This window comes from Heliconius melpomene, chromosome 1 (genome assembly GCF_056956725.1).
Source record: "Heliconius melpomene rosina isolate 202511_hmr_F chromosome 1, ASM5695672v1, whole genome shotgun sequence".
NCBI classification, from domain to species: Eukaryota; Metazoa; Arthropoda; class Insecta; order Lepidoptera; family Nymphalidae; genus Heliconius; species Heliconius melpomene.
Window position 1 is genome coordinate 5,392,109 of NC_140389.1, and position 20,934 is coordinate 5,413,042.

General features: G+C 31.7%; 4 protein-coding genes and 1 long non-coding RNA gene across 7 annotated transcripts in view; 2 read left to right on the forward strand and 3 right to left on the reverse strand.

Annotated features, from left to right (window-relative positions):
- Nucleotides 1-13: 13 nt before the first annotated feature.
- On the reverse strand, nt 14-4,576 carry LOC146541071 (uncharacterized). Of its 2 annotated transcripts, none has more exons than XM_085191615.1 (2): nt 4,403-4,576; nt 14-4,172 (listed from the first exon to the last, which is right to left on the reverse strand). In XM_085191615.1, exon 2 carries the CDS (start codon nt 4,159-4,161, stop codon nt 622-624), a length of 3,540 nt encoding a protein of 1,179 aa, XP_085047741.1. In that variant the 5' UTR covers nt 4,162-4,172; nt 4,403-4,576; the 3' UTR covers nt 14-621. The 2 variants fall into 2 exon arrangements, with proteins under 2 accessions (XP_085047741.1, XP_085047733.1); XM_085191607.1 differs by having other exon boundaries at nt 15-4,161; nt 4,403-4,570.
- A 186-nt stretch (nt 4,577-4,762) lies between these two features.
- On the forward strand, nt 4,763-6,740 carry LOC146541072 (uncharacterized). The gene is made up of 2 exons (XM_085191672.1): nt 4,763-5,085; nt 5,167-6,740. The coding sequence occupies exons 1-2, from the start codon at nt 4,879-4,881 to the stop codon at nt 6,394-6,396; spliced, it is 1,437 nt and encodes a 478-aa protein (XP_085047798.1). The 5' UTR covers nt 4,763-4,878; the 3' UTR covers nt 6,397-6,740.
- LOC146541073 (uncharacterized) lies at nt 6,687-8,835 on the reverse strand. 2 transcript variants are annotated; one of them, XM_085191691.1, is made up of 3 exons: nt 8,333-8,835; nt 7,132-8,263; nt 6,687-7,033 (listed from the first exon to the last, which is right to left on the reverse strand). In XM_085191691.1, the coding sequence occupies exons 1-3, from the start codon at nt 8,522-8,524 to the stop codon at nt 7,014-7,016; spliced, it is 1,344 nt and encodes a 447-aa protein (XP_085047817.1). In that variant the 5' UTR covers nt 8,525-8,835; the 3' UTR covers nt 6,687-7,013. The 2 variants fall into 2 exon arrangements, with proteins under 2 accessions (XP_085047817.1, XP_085047809.1); XM_085191683.1 differs by having other exon boundaries at nt 6,687-8,263.
- Nucleotides 8,836-8,927: 92 nt separating this feature from the next.
- On the reverse strand, nt 8,928-9,529 carry LOC146541074 (uncharacterized). The gene is made up of 3 exons (XR_014878343.1): nt 9,381-9,529; nt 9,238-9,307; nt 8,928-9,150 (listed from the first exon to the last, which is right to left on the reverse strand). It is a non-coding gene; the product is annotated as an uncharacterized LOC146541074 (long non-coding RNA).
- Nucleotides 9,530-10,037: 508 nt separating this feature from the next.
- The window catches only part of RhoGEF2 (Rho guanine nucleotide exchange factor 2), a 170,353-nt gene continuing 159,456 nt past the window's right edge, over nt 10,038-20,934 (forward strand). The window contains exon 1 of the mRNA XM_085194709.1: nt 10,038-10,307. The gene's annotated coding sequence lies outside the window, so the exon portion shown is untranslated. The remainder of the gene's footprint in view (nt 10,308-20,934) is intronic.

Sequence of the window (20,934 nt, forward strand, 5' to 3'; positions counted from 1 at the left end):
TTCAAACGAAGTTATAGATTTTATTTATATTTTTTTTAGTTGTAAATGTTATTTAATCTCATAAATAAGAATATCTTTAACAAGCAAGAAAGCATATATTTTTTAAATAATACACACAAAAATATTTTACAAATGTATTATTTGCAAGATGCCTTGCCTTTTGCCTTTATTTAATTATGTCTAAATGTATAATAATAATTCGATCTTGTGTGTGTATGTTTAAAACAAAATAAATCTGTGTGTTTCTACGTTTATGATACAAAATTAGACTCGATTCCTGTTAAAAGGTATGTTGACACAATTGTTTTGATGCACCGATTAAGTGCATTTATATAGAATAAATATTTTTACATAAATGAGGATGATTATCATAGGCTAGAGAATATACTTCCTACTCCTTTATGTTATATAAAAAAATGTCGCAATAAATTCTTCTTAATTCTTTAAAAATGTAAATTTCATTTTAACTTAACATAATGTGTGTGTGCACTCCACAGGTAATTATTCCGAAATATTACATACTTGTAGTGTAAGCGATTGGTAGAAAGAGTGAAGCGTGAATGGCACGATATATCTTTAACAACACAAAATAATAAAAAATAACAGATTTTAAAATCAACGTTACACGTCAATCGTATTAATCACAGGATAAACATCTGAATATAACAAGTACTTTACTTGAATATCGTTCGATTCTTCTAAAATCTTCAATATTTCTTCAGAAAAGTTTTTTTCAATTGAATAATGATAATTTATAAATAAATACTCTGCTAAAACTGTAGCTTCAGTGTTTTTTGCTTCTAACATACCTTTAATAACAAACGTTATAAACAAACCTCGGTTATCATACCGATGATGAAATACGAAGTAATCGTCTAAATAAAATTTTAAAACTACCTTGTACAGATCTGTGATAGATTCAAAATATGTAGACACTAGTTGTTTAATTTCAAAACCTATATATTTTCCAAATAGCGCCCCCACGATTTTTATACATTCTTTGGTCTTTTTAGTATCATTGAATATATCAGGGTCTATCTTCAAAGTCTGTTTTAAAGTCTTGTAATAGAGCATAGTTAAATGAATTTCAACATATTTGCTGAAGTATTCCTGAGTTGGCCAAATTTGGCGTAACTTTTTGAGAATCGACTCGAACACTGGGAATGGATTCACATAATCCTCACTCAAAAATGCTTTTGTAAATTTTAAAGCAAATATAAATCCTTTTAGATACATTCGTGTTATGTTATTTTCCCCATTAGTTTTCACAAATGAATATAGAGCATCAAAGAATGGGACGCAAACATTATCAATCGCATACTTTTGTGTTTCTTCGGATTCACTTAGAAGCAAAATTTTGCTAATAACAAATACGTACTCACATTCACAATTATCAAGTTTTTCCGTACATTTTTCTGGAGTGAGTAGGTCTTTTATAAATTCAATGGCTATTTCATAAATAAAGGTTTTATCCACTTTAGGAAGAAGTGGCTTCAATTCATTTAAATGGTGCTGAGCCAGATCTTTATCAAACTTGCGACAAATTTTGAACATTACAATTCGATAATCAGTTTCTATAGAACTAGGAATAGATGGCGGGTAGTTCATTTTCTTTAATAATTTTGGTTTCTTAGATAAATCTATATTTTCAATTATAGATTTGACAGCAGTCCACACACTGGGCAAGATATCTTTATCGTTAATAAATTTCGATAGAGCTATTTTGAGAGACGCTACTGGTCTATACGAACAAATTTTTAAAAAAGTATCTACCGCGTATTTCGTTCCGTAAGCTAGACGAAACGAAATCTTAGCAGCATGTGGCCACTCTAATAATTTAGTCAAATATAATTGATGATCTTTTTGTCTACAAATTAATATATTATTGGCAACTGCTTTAGCTCCAAGCCAGCGCCAGTCAAGCTCATCTATGTTCAGAGGTGGATAAGCCTTTTGAGCATTTGCCCTGAATGCCGCTGCCACTCGTCTATGCAATTTATCACTCGGTGCACTTATATTCTTACTGTTTAACTCTAAAATACGTGACAATATCAATTTATCAGAAGACAGAATGCAAAGAGGTCTTACGAATATTGGCGTCATATCGCTTTTTATCTGCTCCTCTAGACATATCTTATGCATGTCTGCTAGACCACCAGCCTCGCCAAAATACAACAGTAAAAGGCGCAAAAATTTATCATAATATAATACTCGACCTTTTTCCTTAATTAACGTAATAAACAATTTTCCAAAATTTAACGGCGATACATCGTGTCGAAGGACATTTATGTACGCCTCTTCAGTTTGTCCAATGGCAAATGTTTCGCGGAAGAGCTCCCGGCGAAGCATTCTATTCTTGAACAGAAGCTCAAGTACATTGGTGTCTTCCCGAGCTAGTTTGACAAGTATATCCTTTACTTCAGGAAAATCATCAAGACACATCTTGTATTCTGTTAAGGCTTTTATGAAAGCGTTAGGGTTTGAAGGTATGAAAAGTGGAGGTAAATTTTTAGCAATTATAACTTTTTCGGCTTTGCTTAATTTATATTCTGTAAAAATCGAATGTTCATTTAAAAATGCTGTCAGTAAATATTGAGGAATAGGAGTATTAGTTAATAGGTGCCGTATTATAACTGCGTGAAGTCCTTCTCGACAAAATTGTTCTGCGGTCATATCATCAAAACCTAGGCCTCTACCAAACTGCATGAGAAGATCCCAAGATTTGTCATGGAGGCGCCAAATACATTGCCTGTTGACAAATGATCTAATGACCGCTATTCGAAATGTTGTGGGCTCATTTATATGTTTCTTTACTAGAAAATTTAACAACTTTGCTAATTGTTCTGGAACACCTCCGCTTTTACTAACAAGTACCAACATTATATTAAGCCTTCCTTGTATGGTACTTTCAGTTAGTAACTTTGTTTTTAATTCAACAAAGGTACGTTCGAATCCATCGAAACGGTAACGATTGAACAAGAGATCTAAAGGTGATTTTCCGGTTGAAACTATGTCACATGCATATTTTGCACATTTCTTACGAATTTTACGCTTATTACACTGTCTGAAAGAGGCAAATGATGATTGAGGATCTGCATCTATAAGTAAATCATTTTCTTCTACAACTTCAAGTTTGAGAGGCTCTGGTATTTCGTAAGGCCATTCTTTAACTTTATTGTCTATCAATTTGTCTATAAACACTTGTTTTTTAAATTGAGCTCTTTCCTGTACATTTACGCGCTTTATAAGTGGTTCCACTGCTTTGTAGGAAAACCAATATTCAAGATACGAAGCTCTGGCCAATTGTAAAACGAGTTGCTTTGCTTCGTCACTATTTAAAGTGTCGGCTAAAGTTTTCATATGAAGAAGACAAGATACGTAAAGTTCAATTTTAGCAAATATCCTACTTTTACATTTTTTAAGTATAAATTGCGTTGTAATAGAATTAAAGGGTTTAGATATATTTTTGTTAAAATATTTTTCCACTATATCCAAGTATACATTAGCATTCGATTTTAAGAGATATTTTATATTTCTAAAATAGTTTTGCTCGTCGTTAATGTATCTAGTGAGTGCTGCATTATTATTAGGTAACATTTCAAAATATAATTTGCACGCTTCAGGACACGCCTCAAAAACTATTTTTAATTGCCTAGACTTCAATTTGTCTATAATGTGTGGGAACTCACTAAGAATAAATTCATTGGAGCAATGCCAAAAAAATTTAATAGCATAATCGAAATTAGATTTGTAATAATTGTAAAACTCTTCACATGTTTGTTTATCTTTTAAATTTAAGTACAACCAGTTTTTCATTTTGTTTTTGGCTGGCAGAATCATTTCAGGATATAGGGAATTTTCAAGATACGAAGGATTGATTATGTTTTTATATTCCGGATTTAAAAGCCATAAACATTTGAAACATCTGCTTACGTAAAGCATACAATCACATTTTAGGTTCTGCAAAACAAAGTCTACATGTTTATATTTAGAAGCTAGATCTATTTTAAATACTCGATCAATGGGTGAGAACTCGGGCAATTTAATAATATCTTCGATAGGAATTCCCGTTTCAAATGCATGCGTGACCATATTATTAAGATGTCGATGTCGTTCCTTCAGGTTGGATCCACACAAGACGATTGGTGTTTCCACTCCCATCTGAAATTATGCTACATTTACTTCTACTTGTTATTCTATGGTAAATTGCATCAATCAAACCACAATACATTCCAAGAAGATATCAATGACGTAGAATATATATTTATATTAAACTACTTATTATAAGTTCAATATTATATTTAAATAATTTTGTATAAATATAAATAAGCATCTATAACTGGGTAATATACGAAATAAATAAATAAATTTCTAGTCTAATTAACAACAAGTGTATACTTACTTTAAAACAGCGTCGTTAGAATAAGATGTAAAATAAACAGAGTTTACTAATGACTTTTTCTTATTAAAGTTTTTATATCGATGACTAAAATGAGTTCATTTGTGGATTGGCGCCACAGATTGGCGCGACGAGTGAATTCGAGAGATCGGTTGAAATTGACAAGTTTCATAGTTACTTCAGTCACCAGGCAAAAACATTCAGTGTAATGCGTCTATGTTTTTAATTAATTATATAGCTAAAATATTATATTAATAGTATTTATCAATTATATTTAATTGTTTCTTTATTGTAAAGTATTATATTGTCATGAAACTTTATTTAATTTACAACCCTTAATGATTATTTAAAATACAAATGTCAAAACTAAGTTATTTCAATTCAATGTCAAACTTTGCTTAACATAATATTTATAGATAATTGTTATGTATTTTTTATGTTAATATAGGAAGCAATAATTTACAATTAAATATACAATAATGGGAAAAATTGATAGTAAAAAAGAGGATTTGGTGACTTTATCGATTTATAAATTTTTGTGTGGTCAATCGCGTTGTAAACATATTTGTAGGTTATGTTTACGTTTTGCTAGTAAGAAAACTAACTTGGAAGAACAGATAGAAATACAAGTACCCTATTACCATATTAAATCTGTTTCATATAATTCCATGTTAGAAGATTTAAATGTATGAATTTTTATATTATTGGTATTGTTTCATAAAGTGTTACATTGTGTTATATTTTCGTAATGTTTTATTATTTTGTAGGTACAAAAGGAACCGTTATTGCCTAATATTTTATGTGAGAACTGCGAAGTCCTGACCATTAATGCTTATATATTCCTGAAACTTCGACAATATGCTGTTGAAAAATGGAATAACTCTATTAATATTTTAACCAATTCACTGTCCTATTCAGATTGCATAAAAAGTAAACATCAAACTGGATATATAATGGTCAATAAAACTGATAATATATTATTACCAAGTGGTAAAAAATTATCAGAAAAGCCAAAAAAAATTGAAGTTCTAAAAGACTTTATGAATTGTTGTCGTAAATACATTCAAGAACAAAAACAAATTAAGGATTTTCAATGCAATGAATGCAATAAGTCATTTAGCTGCTATGAATACTTGGTAAAGCATGAAAAACTTCATAATAGGTCCCCCAACCCCTGTACTAAGTGTCTTAAAGTGTTTCTAACACCAACTCAACTGGAAGAACATATGGAAAGAGTACATTATCCTAAAACAGTCCAATGTCTAAATTGTTCAAAAAAATTTGGTACTGAGAGAATAATGAAAATGCACTGGAAGATACATCATACCCCAGCCACATGCAAGTTCTGTAAAATAGATTTCCCTTCAAAACTAGAATTACGAGTCCACCTAGACAAACATGGAGCTGGCACATGTCAGAATTGCAATAAGAAATTTTCATCTCAACACACATACAAATTACATTTAAAATGTTGTGGCAAGAAAGATAACATTAAACAGAAATATATATGTGATATTTGCAATAAATGTTATACTAGTAAAAATGGTCTCGTCTCACATTTACGAATAGACCATGGCTTTTCTAAAAAAGTGTTAACTTGCAAATGGTGTAATAAGAAATTTGATGCAATTAGTAGACTTAAGAATCACATAGTAACTCATACTAAAGAAAAAAATTTTCATTGTGAACAATGCGGTGGGCAGTTTGTAAGTCAAGCAGCACTTACATATCATATAAGATTACACACTGGTGAAAAACCATATCCTTGTGATCAATGCAATGAGAGCTTTCTATCATCTTCTAGAAGAATGGAACATAAACGTAGGAAACACATAGGACCAGATAAAGTATGTAGCCTTTGTGAAATGAGGTTCCTAACACAGTTCCAATTGAGAAGTCACATTAAAAGACATTTTAATCCAAGTAGCAAATTGTATATAACTGATACTGATCACTATTTTCCGAAACGAGTCCGACAACCACATCTGTTTACTTAGCACTTATTTTGTGATTCACATTTGAAGTGTAAACATGGTTCCCTCTGAACTGAGTTTAAACAATTCGAACAATTTTCGAGACATTGAATGTTCAGTGCAGTGACAGAATTCAACGCCATGCTTTTTTACAAAAATGAAAATAATTTTAGTACAATCATTCAAAAATGTATCGAACTTACACCTATCATATTTTCCGTCAGACATTGTCCCACTGTACTTTGAACTAGTAATACTTAATATATAATTAAACAATAATTATTATATAATTAAGTTCAAATAAAATTTCCATATTTCTCTGTATAAACATTATTTTATTTTAACAAAATAATATATAACAATTTTTTCATGCTTTTTTTACTAATACCTACTTAAATTAAAATTATCAGCTAAAAAATTGATTTAAAACTTTTTTATTATTTATATAAGAAATAAGGCATATAATTTCATAATTCAACTTAACTTCATTTTCAAATTTTATTTCATGATGTATTCATTATGCCACATAGACCAGAGTAGGCAGAGAGAACTTGTGTTAAGATATGTTTTCTGCACATCTCCATTTGAAGACTGGAACTGAATAACAAGATTTTGATTATTACCGGGATGAAGAAATGATTTCACCGAATGGAGTTTAAACCTACAAACATCACATAATTAAACATCAATTTTCTGTTTTAATAATGAACCTTCTCATATTTTGTTCTACAGGAAGATTTGGAGGTATCATGTTCCTACCGTAATATAATTTACTGCTTGGATCATGATGTCTACTAATATGTTGTTTCAGGAAATGAGTTGTAACAAATTTTCGAGAACAAATCTCACACATAAGCGTAGGCCCGACATGTTTAAATTTAATATGTTCAGCTCTAGCTGAAGCATTAACAAATCTTTCACTACAGATTTTACAACTATAAGGCTTTTCCCCAGTGTGACGTCTAGTATGATATAACAGAGCTTCTTTAGAAACAAATCTGCTGTTACATATGTGACATTTAAAGTTTTTCTCCCCAGTGTGCTTTATCATGTGCACTTTAAGATAACTTGGAGCAGTAAATTTCTTACCACATTCATTACAAACATGGGGTTTAGCATTGCCATGAACAAATCTAATGTGCACTCTCAATCCCCCTGGGGTGCTATAGGCTTTTTCACACTTCTCACAGGAATACAACTTTTCCAGGGAACTCCTTATGGGATGCGGATCAATTAAGTTGTTTAGACATAAATTTACATGTTTTTCATAAAACTCCTTCGTAGTGTAACGTTTACCACATTTAGGGCATTCACTCTTTGATTTGTGCTTTTCTTCATGTATTTGCAATTTATCCAACCCCTGGCAAGGCTTACCACATTCTTTACATACATATATATTGTGTTCTCGATCATGGTGGTCTTTCAAAGCTTCCTCAGAACTTCTATATTGGGGACAATCAGAACATTTATATTTATGGGTATAACTCTCGTGAGACATCAAATCCTCTTCGTTTCTAAATGTTTCCATACATTTGTCACAAGTTAAACTCCCATGAACTCCTAAATTATGCACTTTTAAATCAATAAAATTCTCAAAACAGTCATCACAAGAGATACACTCATATAGTTTTTTAACTATATTATGTTTGTGCCTCTTTTGTGGTTTATCAACATAAAGTATTCTCGACTGGAGGTCATCAATCACCATGTATAATGATTTATTTTTGTCTTCAATTTCAATATCTGCATCTAAAGTATTGGATAAGTTTTCAAACACTTGATTTAAAATATCGGTAGAGTTTTTACATTTTTCTATAAAACGAAGCGAAACAAGTGCAGTATTTGTGCATTCTGTACACACTGCTTCGACACCAGTGATATCCTCTGAGATCTGTTGAAGTAAAGTTGTTATAGTACATTTAAAATGAAATAATTATTATACTTTATTACAAATACTTACATTTTCACCAAGTAATTTCTCCAAAATATTAGATAAAGGATGAAAAGTACCGCTAGATGGGTCTAAGGAGACAGGATCATCAAAACGAACATATTGTTCTTTAATATATTTTAAACATAACCTACAATGGCTGTGGCTTTTTTCATTTAAAATATTTGCCACAATTACATTAAGATTCGTATCATCCTCCATATTTAATTGATAATTGAAAATATTATTGTATACTCGATTCAAAAACGTTTAATCTAAAATCCGCGCGCTTTCCAAACTTTTCGTTCAAGAATTCGAAGGGAAATTAGCAATCAAGCGCCATTTTATGTCAAACAGTGAAGTCTTAATTTGAGTGCCGTTTAAGTTTTATTTTTATTTATGACAAAATTATTACTAATAAAGGGTTATTTTATGTGTTTTTAATACTTTAAAAGAAAAAAAAAATATGACAAAGTAAATTTCTTGATTTATGTGAAAGTAGTTAAATAAAATTAAGACTGAGCTGCCAGTGTAAAAACAAATATTTCGAACTAGGTAGGCACCACAGAACACATTTACTCAACTGAAGTAGGAACTAGGAAGTTATAATTAAGATACGACATATTTGTGAAATAATTTATTGCTATATTTTTAAAGATATGACTTTGTATGTATGAAGCATAAAAAGTCCAATGGTCAAAGATAACGCATAATTTATTACCAATACCATCTAGAATCAAGACCTAAGAGACGTTTTTTAGATGTAATTGTATCAATAAATTTGTAAAATATATTGCCGGCATCTGTGAGAACCTGGTCGAAGTTTAGCGGAAATTGTGGTGCAGTATCTAAAACAATATTTTTGTATTTTTATCCAATTCAACGATATTATGACAAAAGTATTGACTATATATAACAGTACTTTAAGAACTTACTTTCGGTAGACATTTCATGATATTCATCATCTATTAAGCTATCAGTAGCATATGTCATACCCGAAAAGACCTGAATATGTGGACAAAATTATTAAATATAACAAGTTAATGTATAAGTAATGTCATAAAATAAATATGCTTACTACAATTATCAATAGTATGAAAACTAAATTTGCCATTGTTATTAAAACTGTAAATTATATAATTAGTTATATTTAAATTAAAATGTACTATAATTTCAAGTTTGTTACTTCTGACAATTATTAATCATTATTCTGATTGTCAATAACACAGACTGAAGGTTCTTTAATTACTTTAGGCAAATAAACGTTAAAATCGTGATTATATAAAAATATAATTCATAATTTATATGTATATGACAACCAAAATGTGTATTACCGTACATTACATAAAAAAGCTTTACGCTGTATCCTGCACGAAGCAAGGTAGGCGGAAGAAACCTAGTGTTTAGAAATTTCATTTCATTTCTGTTCATTCTGGAAGCATTGCGTGTTGAGTGGCAGAACTCATCGCGTTTTTGCTTCGACACCAGAGCGAAATAATGAAAATATTATATTTTTCTTTCTTCGAGTGGTGACCAAACCCTCAACCAGTCGCGTTTACAATCACACATTTGTGCACCTACGCCACGACTGACCTCAATACAAATTACCGTATATAGTTTTGCAAATTTTACTTTCAGTAGCGCTCTTTATAATCTGTATGTATTGAATGTTTTATGTACGTATAATCTGTACAAGTAATTAGAAAAAAGTTGTGTATCTATGACGTTCAGTCAACAATAAGCAAAATGGCTGAAACTCGTTGGAGTACGACAGACGTCCCGTGAAATACGCGTTGTTTTTTAAAGTGAAAAATAATTGTAAATAAACTTTTTAGTGCAAGTGTTGCTCTTGAGGTGCCCCGTGCTAGTGTATGTTTGTTCTTCAATGTGCTAACATTGTGATAAGACCTAAATAAAAGTAAAGTTTTGTAAAGTGTGTTTTGTGTTGTTTTCACGGTGACCGTCAGTTTGCTGTCTGTTTTGGATTTATGTTTACTTGGTTACGGTTAGTACTTAACTTCTAAGTTACTTCCAGATTCTAATACAATATTTTTCTTAGCAACAGCTACTTTTGATGCGTGTAAATAGTTTCAAAAGTTTTGACAGATATTTTTGTCTCGTACATTTTAATGTTTTCGCCATGAGTGCAAGCGAGAAGGTATTAGCTATAGCAGATTATATGAAGTTGTGTCACTCCCTACGGACTACGGCGATGGAAAGTGTGCCGCGGATTATTGTTTTGATGGTGACCTATTACGAAATATTAGATTCATAGAGTAGTGTCAGGTCAGAGGTCGTCCACAGGCAATTGGAGGCCGCCCCCTTAGATTGACTGCCGTAAGGCGCGTAGGCCGCCGCTCTAGCGCTTATGGTGACATCATTTTTACTTATTTCAGAAAACATTAGGTATTGTTTACACTTGAGATGACTATTTGACAATACTGGCGGCCGCTAGTCTAATAATATGTTGACGCCCAAATAATTTGTTTTATTGTTGCGTTTATCAAAGGATGTAAGTAGATTAGGTCAGTATATGACTTGAGTGACAAAGAGGTGGCTAGCAGGCCAATAAGTTTCAATTACAACATTTATTAAAGTAATGGGACAGACCGTCTAATCTAACCAGCCATGTTATCAGTAAATAACTATTATCACAAACAAGCTTTAAATCAAACAATATTACAGTTAAAAATAATGACTTTCATACTTAAGTATCAGGACTTAATTAATTTTGCTGAGTTAATGTTTTTAAATTTTTCTCTTGCTTGCTCATTTTTATTATTTATAAATAAATCATTATCATGTGAGGCCCTTGTTTAGTAGTGAAACAGTTATCTGTTTATTAACTTATGTTAATGCAATTGTTATTTGCTCAATCATCACTCAACATAATTAATTCTGATAGTATGTGGATAATGGAGTATCTTGACACTAAGCTTTTTAATTATACATTCTTATTTGATCTAAATTAAGTAGTTGATCAAATAGTTCATGAGATATAATTAGGTTCAAAACAAATCATCCATCCATCCATCAGCCTTTCAACATCCACTGCTGGACATAGGCCTCGTCTAATTATTGCCACTCTGTCCGGTCCTGCGCCCTTTGAATCAAAACAAATATTGCTATTTAATTTATATATTAGGCTGGCCTGGCAAGGTGGCACAGCAGGCCAACTGTAAATGTAATGGGTTGGACTTGCACATGGGGGAATGAATGTTTTCATCTTGTTGCTCTGGTAAAAAGATAAAATGCTATGCAAAAAAATGATTGTCTTAATACTAACTATATAATACTATATGTGATATAGTGTGAAGCTATTTTCTAATTATATTGTATTTTTCTAAATAATATACATATATAGGAATTTATTACATAGATAATGTCTTAATTTAAAGTATTAGTTAAATAAGTTTTGTAGCTTTTCATGTACATTTTATAACCATATTAACAATCTTTACATAGATAACAGATATGTCAAAAGAGAAAGGGAATGTTGAGGTCCACCACTCAATATGCAATTTCTTGAAAAATTCGGTGGAAAGTGGGGAACAGAGTGTATTAACACTAGGTTTCCTCTGCCTACCCTGCTGTTAAAAAGAAATATCGAGGCAAAGCGCGGCATAAGTTACGCCACTCAACACGCTATGCTTCTATAATTTTGCGAATGGTGACAAACGGAAGTGTCTGAATAGAGAACGGAGTGTCTTAACAATAGGTTCCCAGGTTCCCTTTAACTATCGTGCTATGTGAGATAAAGCGTGAAAAATTGAAAAAAAAATATAGTGTATATCATGGTTGCTTATAATTTTTCTCTCACATAGCTATCATATATCGCGCGCGGACAAAAGCCCTCGTTTGTACTTTGTACAATATGTCGTGTGAAACGGTATAATCGTCTAGTTAGCGCTCTGTGCGCTGCGGCGACCGCTTCCGTGATGCCCTTCACGCCTCGCAGACGTTGGTTACTTGTTGGTACTTTAGTTAACTTTGATTAAAAGGTTTGCAATTGGTTAATCTATGAGTTAAAATTTAGTTTTGTTCAAGCTTTTTGTGATATTTTATTGTTCTTTTGGTAAAAAGACGACGAGGCACTAAAAATAAGAAAAAAGAGCAGTAGTGATGACAAAGTGCTTTATACTCTTTCTTAAATTTTGTAAATTTAGCAAAAGAAAACATTATGATCACTTCTTCGAGTTTGTCTAGAGACATGACTGTCGTTTGTATAAAAATAATTAGAATAATTTACAAAATCGAAATTAAGCTATAACCTCTGCGTACAGCTACAGTAAGACTAAAATATATATATTTTTATAATTATCGTTATATTTTACTAGGTACATAATATGTGAACGTAAATAAAAACGTCATAAATTAAAAAAAAATATTTTTTACTAATTGCAAAGTTGGAATAACTAAAATTATCCCTTCAAAAAAGATATTTTATTAGTATACATAACATACATCCCTTCAAATAAGATTCGTATCCATAATCATAGCGTTTTATTCAATAGGAACGTGTTACTGGACCAATATAGCGTGAAATATGAAATGATATGCCTACTTAACGTTTGAGTTATTCTCTTAATTACTGCCGTTTACTGAGGCTGTCGTGGTGGCACATTGCCTTGTAAACGTAATGGTCGTAGGTTCGATTAGTACTCCGAGAAAAAAATATTTTTAATTCCTCTCTCTGGTAACAAGACAAAGTTCAGCGGTGAGATTTGACACTTGATATAATGTCTTGAAAACTGAGTGACGCATGGGGAATAAAGTGTCTTTATCACTAGGCTCCTTCTGCCTACTCTTCTATATGTGAACAGCGTGAAACTGCAAATAAAAAAAGTATAGAAAATAATGAAGAAAATAATCTTAATTACTCTATAGGTTCTCTTGTATATAGTTTGTGGTGAGGCATGTTCTTGAAAGGCAACTGTAATAGTATACTTTAAGGCTCTCGGTTTGTACGCGAGTGCTTTATGCTGGAGATTTAAGTATTCAAGATTATAATTATATGTATATGTATTTATAGAATAGAATAGAATAGAATATACTTTATTGCACACATAAAAGAAATATATAGAAAGAACAACACAAATAAGATTGAAAGAAAAACACGTATGCAAAGGCGGTCTTATTGCTTTAAGCAATCTTATACTACCTATATACTTTTAGTTAAACGCGCTAATATCAGGGAGTACTGGTTCAAAATATTTTTGAACCATAGTTGTTGGATAGTCCATTTATCGAGGGAAGCTATCACGTTAATTGTTTTGACAATTCCCACTATGCTTGTTTATGACGTACACAACTTTAGTTATTTTCTTTTAGGTTTTTAATAAAGTTGTAAACTAATCGATGTTTGTTTGTAAACGTTTTTGAGAATAATCAAATAAATCAGCTTCACGCTGTATCCTGCACATAGCAGGGTAGGCAGATTGAACTTAGTATTACGGCACTACATTCCCCGAATTCTGGAGGCATTGCGTGTTAAGTGGCAGAACTCAACGCCGCGCTTTGTCTCGACACCAAAGCGAAGAAATGGAAATATAAATTTAAATAAATATTTTTTCTCCTCGAGTCGGGATCGAACCCACAATCAGTCGGTTTTACAGCCTCTTGCTGGCCTCTTTTTGAGAAAAATGTGTGCTATTATTTTTTTTATTGAAAAATATACACATTTATATTACTAACAAATCACTTTGTTCTATGCTATTTGGTTATTTTGAATAACTTATCCCGAAGTAAGTAAAACTCTCAACATATTAGACTATACGATAGTCGTATGCATGATATGGTTATATGAAACTTATGATGGAAAGCATGTACTTGAGTATGACCTCAGTGAGGCGGCGGACGGTGGCACGTCAGTAATCGGATACCCCACACTGCTTACATTGTGTTCTTAATAAGTGCTAATGGCCATTGGCCCTTTTGTTGCCTTCGCCATGTCGGTAATCGCTGGGGTGTTACATATGTTTGTACTATCGCTGTGTTATCATATTGTTAACTTTTTATATTTACCAATTATAATAAGTAGGTATATGTGTAGGCCGTCATGGCGCAGGAGCGCAGGAGTGTGACTGTAAAACGACGGATGTTGGTTCGATACCAACGAATGAATTGTTATTTATTAATATTTTTTTTACTTCGGTCTGGCATGTTCAAGAGATTTTGTAATTGCTGTAAATTGAAGAATACATAATAGTAAAGTATTTTTTTATTTACAACTCGATTTCTTTATATTATTATAATATAATACGGAATATAATAATAATTATGTAGTGTTGTCTATGGACGATTATTACCACAATCATTTTTTTCGATAGACATAATTTAACTATTCGTCTGTGTCAGATAAACTTTATGTACCTATTATAATACTGTGTTCACTAAAAATAAATACAATATTAATAATGGTAGATATTTGTTTAATAAATGACATCCGCTTTACTTTTTGAAAATTAATTACAACCTATAACACTCGTGTCACGAATGTAAATAGTTTGACATTACGCTTATAGAAATTGACGTAATGTGTAAAACTGAAATATAAATATGCAAAAATATTGTTCTATTATATGCTTCCATGATTTTATTATAAAACTGAAAAGTGTGTTTTGTTAAACGCAATAATCTTCGAAACCACTGCTTGAATTGAAACATTATTTTTGTATTAGATAGCCCTCTCGCCCTCTAATCTCGAGCAAGGGTAAAGTATAACCTATAGGTTATACCTTTTACCTTAATCTTAGAACGTGCACACAGTGGTATCGTATACAATTCTATATGTATGTATCTTTATTTGACCACAGAAGCGGTCATCTAAATCTTTGAAAAAAAAAATAAATTAAAAGTGCGGGATAGAGCGTGAAGCAACTATGTATCTAATTTGTTCTCAAAACGTAAATTCTCTCACAATTAACCGCCAACTGCGTCAAATACACCAATCTGTCCGTCCGTTAATTGAAACACCGATGTTATTGTTCGCCTCAGTTTTGGCCATCGCCTAAAACCCAAGTAAGACAAACAAGCTAAACAAAATGAAATGCAAACGCAAAAGCAATTCAAAGCGATCGATTCATCTTGCAGTTAAATTTAACGCGAGTCTTTGTAGTTGGCGCCGTTATCGTACGAGACGCGGTTTACTGCTGGCGGCCTGCGAGACCAATACGCTATATTATTGCTGGGTGACTATCACACCGTTACTATTTTGAATTTATCTATTTTAAATTTTATTTTTTAAAGAATTGTAAGATTCCTTATGTTTCGCTTCGCTCGCTGATCAATGATTTTTCTTATGCTATAATATTATAGTTTCCATGTGAAAGCATCCTAACATATTTAAAATAGTCTTGATAAAATGTTTTTTTATAATTTTATTTTTAAAACTAAACCAATTATACGATGACAGCAATGTTAATGTGCGAAGAATTTGTCATTGAAGCCGCAGTCACCGTCGTATATAAACGTGATTTAATTTCATGGTGTGACTTTTGGGACACATCCAGGCGGGCTCCGACCGTAGTAAGTTCCAACTTAGTAGTTTTGGAACGTGTCTAGCTCCTGATTTAGCGGTGATGATAACGAAAGCTGTGGCATTACTTTGGCCACTGTCCAACACTAAAATTATTTATTATCTGTCTCTAATATAATTGTCTCGGATCGTTCGGGATTCCTCAATTTGTTCAGGGTCGATTTTAACGATTTCAGTGTGTCGCGTTTTTTTTCGGGATGAAACTGAAATTGGTTTTTTTTTGCTCTTCTATATTCAGCCGTCTGTGTAATTAATTGATTTTTAAAGTTTTAGTATGTACCGTACTTTTATAATTTTAACTTATTTCTAAACAATGTACTAAAATAGTAGTTCCTGATAACAATTCTTTATATTGTTACAAACAATCTAATTTTCTATAATAAACCTGAAATAAACAGTACTAACCAAAAATGTTAACTATTACTGATACGTCTTTCAGCACGACAACGTGTTTCACAAAACGCTGTCTTATCAAAGTTTTCAAACTTTGCACACAACGCTTATCGTCATACTGCTCCGGCACGATACATCGCATGTCGCTTAACTCCGCGAACTTTTACATCTACGACTATTTGCAGCTTTAAAGTTCCGTCGTTAGAATACTTAGCTGCCGGAGACATGGTTTATTACTTTATATAGTACACCGTAAAATTAACGTCGACGTTGTTAAATCTTTATTACGCTTTACTATTATTTGTGAGGCGGTCGAGGCGCAGTGGCGCGTGGTAAGTGGGGTGGTGGTGGGTTCAATCTCCACTCGGGGTAATGATATGTCTTTTGATTCCTTGTTCTAGTATCAAAGCGCGGCACGGGGTGAACGGAGTGTCATATCACTCAGTTCCCTCTGCCTATCTTACTTTCTGCTAATTTATTTAGATATGTTATAGATTTATTTTATAGTTTCGGTGTAACAGAAAGCTTTTGTGGCAAATCATAATATAAATGCACTGTTGTTTACTCGTTTACCTCACCAGCCATAACTTGTGCAATATTTGGAGTTCCAAGTAATATAATAATTATAAACAAATATTATATTGTGTTTTACTGCACTTTGTGTTATTTATTATCTTTTAGTTTACCAAGGAGTAAGTATCGAATAAATTTACTTTATATTATTAAACGACATTTAGAGCTTGTTTGTCAATGATTTCCTTTTGATCTTATAATGTAAAATAGAAATGACCAATAGAGACCCCCATTATAGTAGTAAAATAAATATTGTTAAATTTCAAGTATATAAAACATGGAATGTGTGTTTAAGTTTAGGATGACACGTTTTAATTTTTTTTGTTTTATTACTTGACCAAATCCTTAAATATGATGAAACTGATCATCTGTAAAACGTTTAGAAAACCAAATTCTTACAGATGAGAATTTAGAGGAAAGAATTATGGCTGGGGTGATGAAGATAATCAAGCAACTTCACCATCATCACAACTGTGGCTTGACTATCTTCGAAACCATAATGACAAAATATAAAAATATTTTTTCTGCATATGGCAGAGTAGACAGACGGAAGGAAGGAATTGTTAAGTACTCCGTTCCCCACTCTTAGTCCAATTTTCGATTCATTGCGTTTTGAGTGGTGGAACTCTATGAAGCTTCTCACCAATATCCATTGATAATAATTTATTCTACGAGAAGGAATCAATTCCGAAACGTCTCGTTACTGTCTGTATCACATAAAATGATGAAATCGTAAAAGTATTGGATATTTGTCATTTTCGCGATTAAAAATTAGCAACGAGCCTGAGCTACCAGCGAGCGAACGCAACGGTAAATTACCTTATTCTTATAATGATACGGGTATGTACGTAAAGCTTGGTATTGAGAGAACAAACCGGTTGCGCTCTCGTCGCCGATATCCATCATATCTGTAACGTGAAACGTGTTCTTTATGTAATATTGTTACTTCTGTTGATTTAATGGAATTTTGTAGTGTTATAGTTTTTTTTTAGTAATATATACATTTGGTACTAAATGTGTTTAAATAAATCGTTGGGTTATTTTTATGTGTAATAACAATTCATTTTGAATTTTCAATGTAGTTGTTGTGATGATGATGATGAAATTAATATAAAAATGTCAGTAACCAAGGAACTTGCCAATCGGTAAAATATTCATTTCTGTTGAGACAAGCCGGCGGAAAACTTTATAGTTGCTTTTATTTCGACGTAATAGAAACATTTAAAACTAAAACTTTTCTATTGAGCTTCAACTTGTATTTAATGGAATTATCACGTTTATTGTTTGTTAAATAGAGTAAATTACTGTCTCCTTACATAATACTTCTAAGAAATAATAAGAGGTAGCGTAAATAATGAGTGGCGGAACTTTAGCAAAGTTATTAACCATAATAAAAAATAGGTTAAAATATTCTTTTTTTTACAGAAATAGTATAAATATTTGAACATAGTGGGAATTTGAAATGTTTTATAAATAAATCTATTTCTTTTCCTAAGAATAAATCTATTTCTTTTCCTTCTCTTTCCTTGGAATTATTACTTAAATATAATGTGAATCAGAGAAAAATATTATTAAGTAGTTGGTACATCCCGTGTCATTGGTTTTTTTACGACCGATGTTTTCGTACTAATTGATTATAAAAAAAATATTAATTTAGATTTCTTTGAAGATCTGTCAATTATTTCCTTGGTAACAAGCCTCTAATAAAACTTAAGTTGAAATCTAGGTGACAATTCACTCCACTTATCTATTGATTGGCGGTACTTATCTACGCGGTCCGACTTCACTACAGATTTGAAACATAATTATTATATGTAAGCAAATGTCCGATACAGAGGACAATCTCACATTCGTTGGAGCTAAAGATATTTTATCATAGTTAACGTGATTTCGCTTATCTTACAATCAATATCTACAATATTAATGAAGTGATTTGTCACTAAGCTGTTACGCAGTACGTAGACAGTAAACGCGGTTGTTGTGGGTTCGATTCTCACTCGCGTGATTATGGTCATTTTCTCACTCTGGTAAAAGATAAAGAGCGGGATTGAGTGACGGAGAGTCTTAACATTAAGTTCTCTCTGCCAATCCTGCTAAATGCGGGATATTGCGTGAAATATTCATTTTATAAGTAATTTTAAACGCATTAGGTATAATAGATAATTAAATTTATCTATAAAAAAATAGATAACATATTATTCATGTAAAAAATGAAAACCCTGACTACATTTTCCTAATAACTTCCTTATTATAGTAGTTAAAATTTTGCCTAGATTGTAACTACCTAGTAACTATGCAGCTATTAACGCAAGTAGTAAGGTCGTTTTAATTGACAACGCTACCATAATGTGGATAGGTATATGCTTGGCTCTAAATACCGCTGATATTTGTGGAGGTCATCGTGGCACAGTGTGACTGTGCGGAATGTAAGCGGGATGGTTGCGGCTTTGATTCCTGCTCGGTGGAATGGATTTTATTTTATAGATCTATGTCTTTGAATCTATAACAATGTTATTAATACATAGAGAAAATGTCACTTCAACTGCGATACAAAGGTGTAGTTCATTTTTATTAACATTTCTTTTTTGTTATGTTAGTTATGAAATAGTTTACTTATGGAGAAATAGTGATTTGTTTTGGCGTGTACTTAATAATGATGTGGCAGTAAAATAAATAAATCGTAACTGATTAGTTAGGATTTACTTAAGAATTTAAGTTGATATGTTTGTTACGAATGACTTTACTTGTAAAATATAATTAAAATTATTTTACCTCATTTTTAAACACTTACATAAAATAGGTAGTTTAATTAAATAAATTTATCTGAGTGTATGAATTTGGGAAGTCCCGCGTTAAATAAGATTTCATATCTTGAGAATACAAGTAAAATATTTTTTTAGCTTCTAGTTATATCGCGCATCTAGCAGGGTAGACCGAGATAACCTAATATTAAGACACTCCGTTCACCATTTTCCGCCAAAACCTCATGAGTGTTGAGAGGTAGAACTCAACACAGCGTTTTGCCTTTATACCAGAACGAGAAAATGAAAATATGATATTTCCTCAATTGGGAATCGAACCCACAAACTGTTGCGTAGTATCGCATGCTTGTGTCGCTGCGCTACGACGACATTAATGGGTACATATTATTAAATTAATGAGGATCAAAATAATTTTTGGACTTGAGTGGACAAGTGTCATAGCAAAGCTGAGGTAAACGACCTCGTCGATCGATTTCGCAGAACTCAAAGACATTGATGGGCTATCGGCGTGTTTTGTACCACAATTACAATTTTGGTTTTCGCATGAGGAGAGGAATTTTAATTAAAAATTGCGAGATTTATTAAAAAATGTATTAAAACATTACATTTTTCCTTAGAAGTTAGCATTACATTAAATATTTATATTAATTATAGAGTATTATATGTTACAATTGAATTTAAACGGAAAGCGGAGACTGCAGTGTTATAACAAACGGTACTTTCTGTCCAGCCTGCATTATGCGGCATAAAGCGTGAAGCTAAAAAAAAACAGTAAATAAATGAAAGTGATACCTATGTCACTAAACTCGATAAAGAGACCGACTGATATTTATATGAAAAAATAACTTGTAAACAAGATAAGGCTCTCATGTCGTAGATAAATATGAGGCCTCTGAAGCCTAAAGTGACCTATCCTATCCAAGTACAATATTTTATAAAAGTTGACAACTTATAATCGTAAAAATAATGTAAGGTACTTGTATTTTATTTTAAAATGATATTTAATAAATATAATTTGTATAGGATAATAGTTTCTACAACCGAAACCAGAGCATGTCATTAGTTTTCCGTATTAAAACAATAAATTATATCATATTAAAGATTTGTATTATTATGTAAAAACGTCTACATTCTTACTTAATTTGCCTATTTCATGTTTCTATCATTTGTACGTGAATAGCCCAGTTGATGAGTTACCACTGTTCAGTGCAACGGCCTTATAAGTAGTTCGATATAGATACGCTATGCTAGTATGCTGTAACTTAAATATAAATACATAAAAGGATTATTTGCATGCTGTTCTCGTTTTTACGCTCTATTTATTTTTTTCATAATTATCTAATAATGGTAAAATGATATAGTATAGA

Excerpts from the sequence above, each read along its gene's own strand:
- LOC146541071 (XM_085191615.1), bottom strand. The coding sequence starts at position 4,161 with ATGGGAGTGGAAACACCAATCGTCTTGTGTGGATCCAACCTGAAGGAA.
- LOC146541072 (XM_085191672.1), top strand. The coding sequence starts at position 4,879 with ATGGGAAAAATTGATAGTAAAAAAGAGGATTTGGTGACTTTATCGATT. Across the intron at positions 5,086-5,166 it reads CCATGTTAGAAGATTTAAAT|GTACAAAAGGAACCGTTATT; the intron begins GTATGAATTTTT and ends ATTATTTTGTAG.
- LOC146541073 (XM_085191683.1), bottom strand. The coding sequence starts at position 8,524 with ATGGAGGATGATACGAATCTTAATGTAATTGTGGCAAATATTTTAAAT. Across the intron at positions 8,264-8,332 it reads AGAAATTACTTGGTGAAAAT|ATCTCAGAGGATATCACTGG; the intron begins GTAAGTATTTGT and ends TTACTTCAACAG.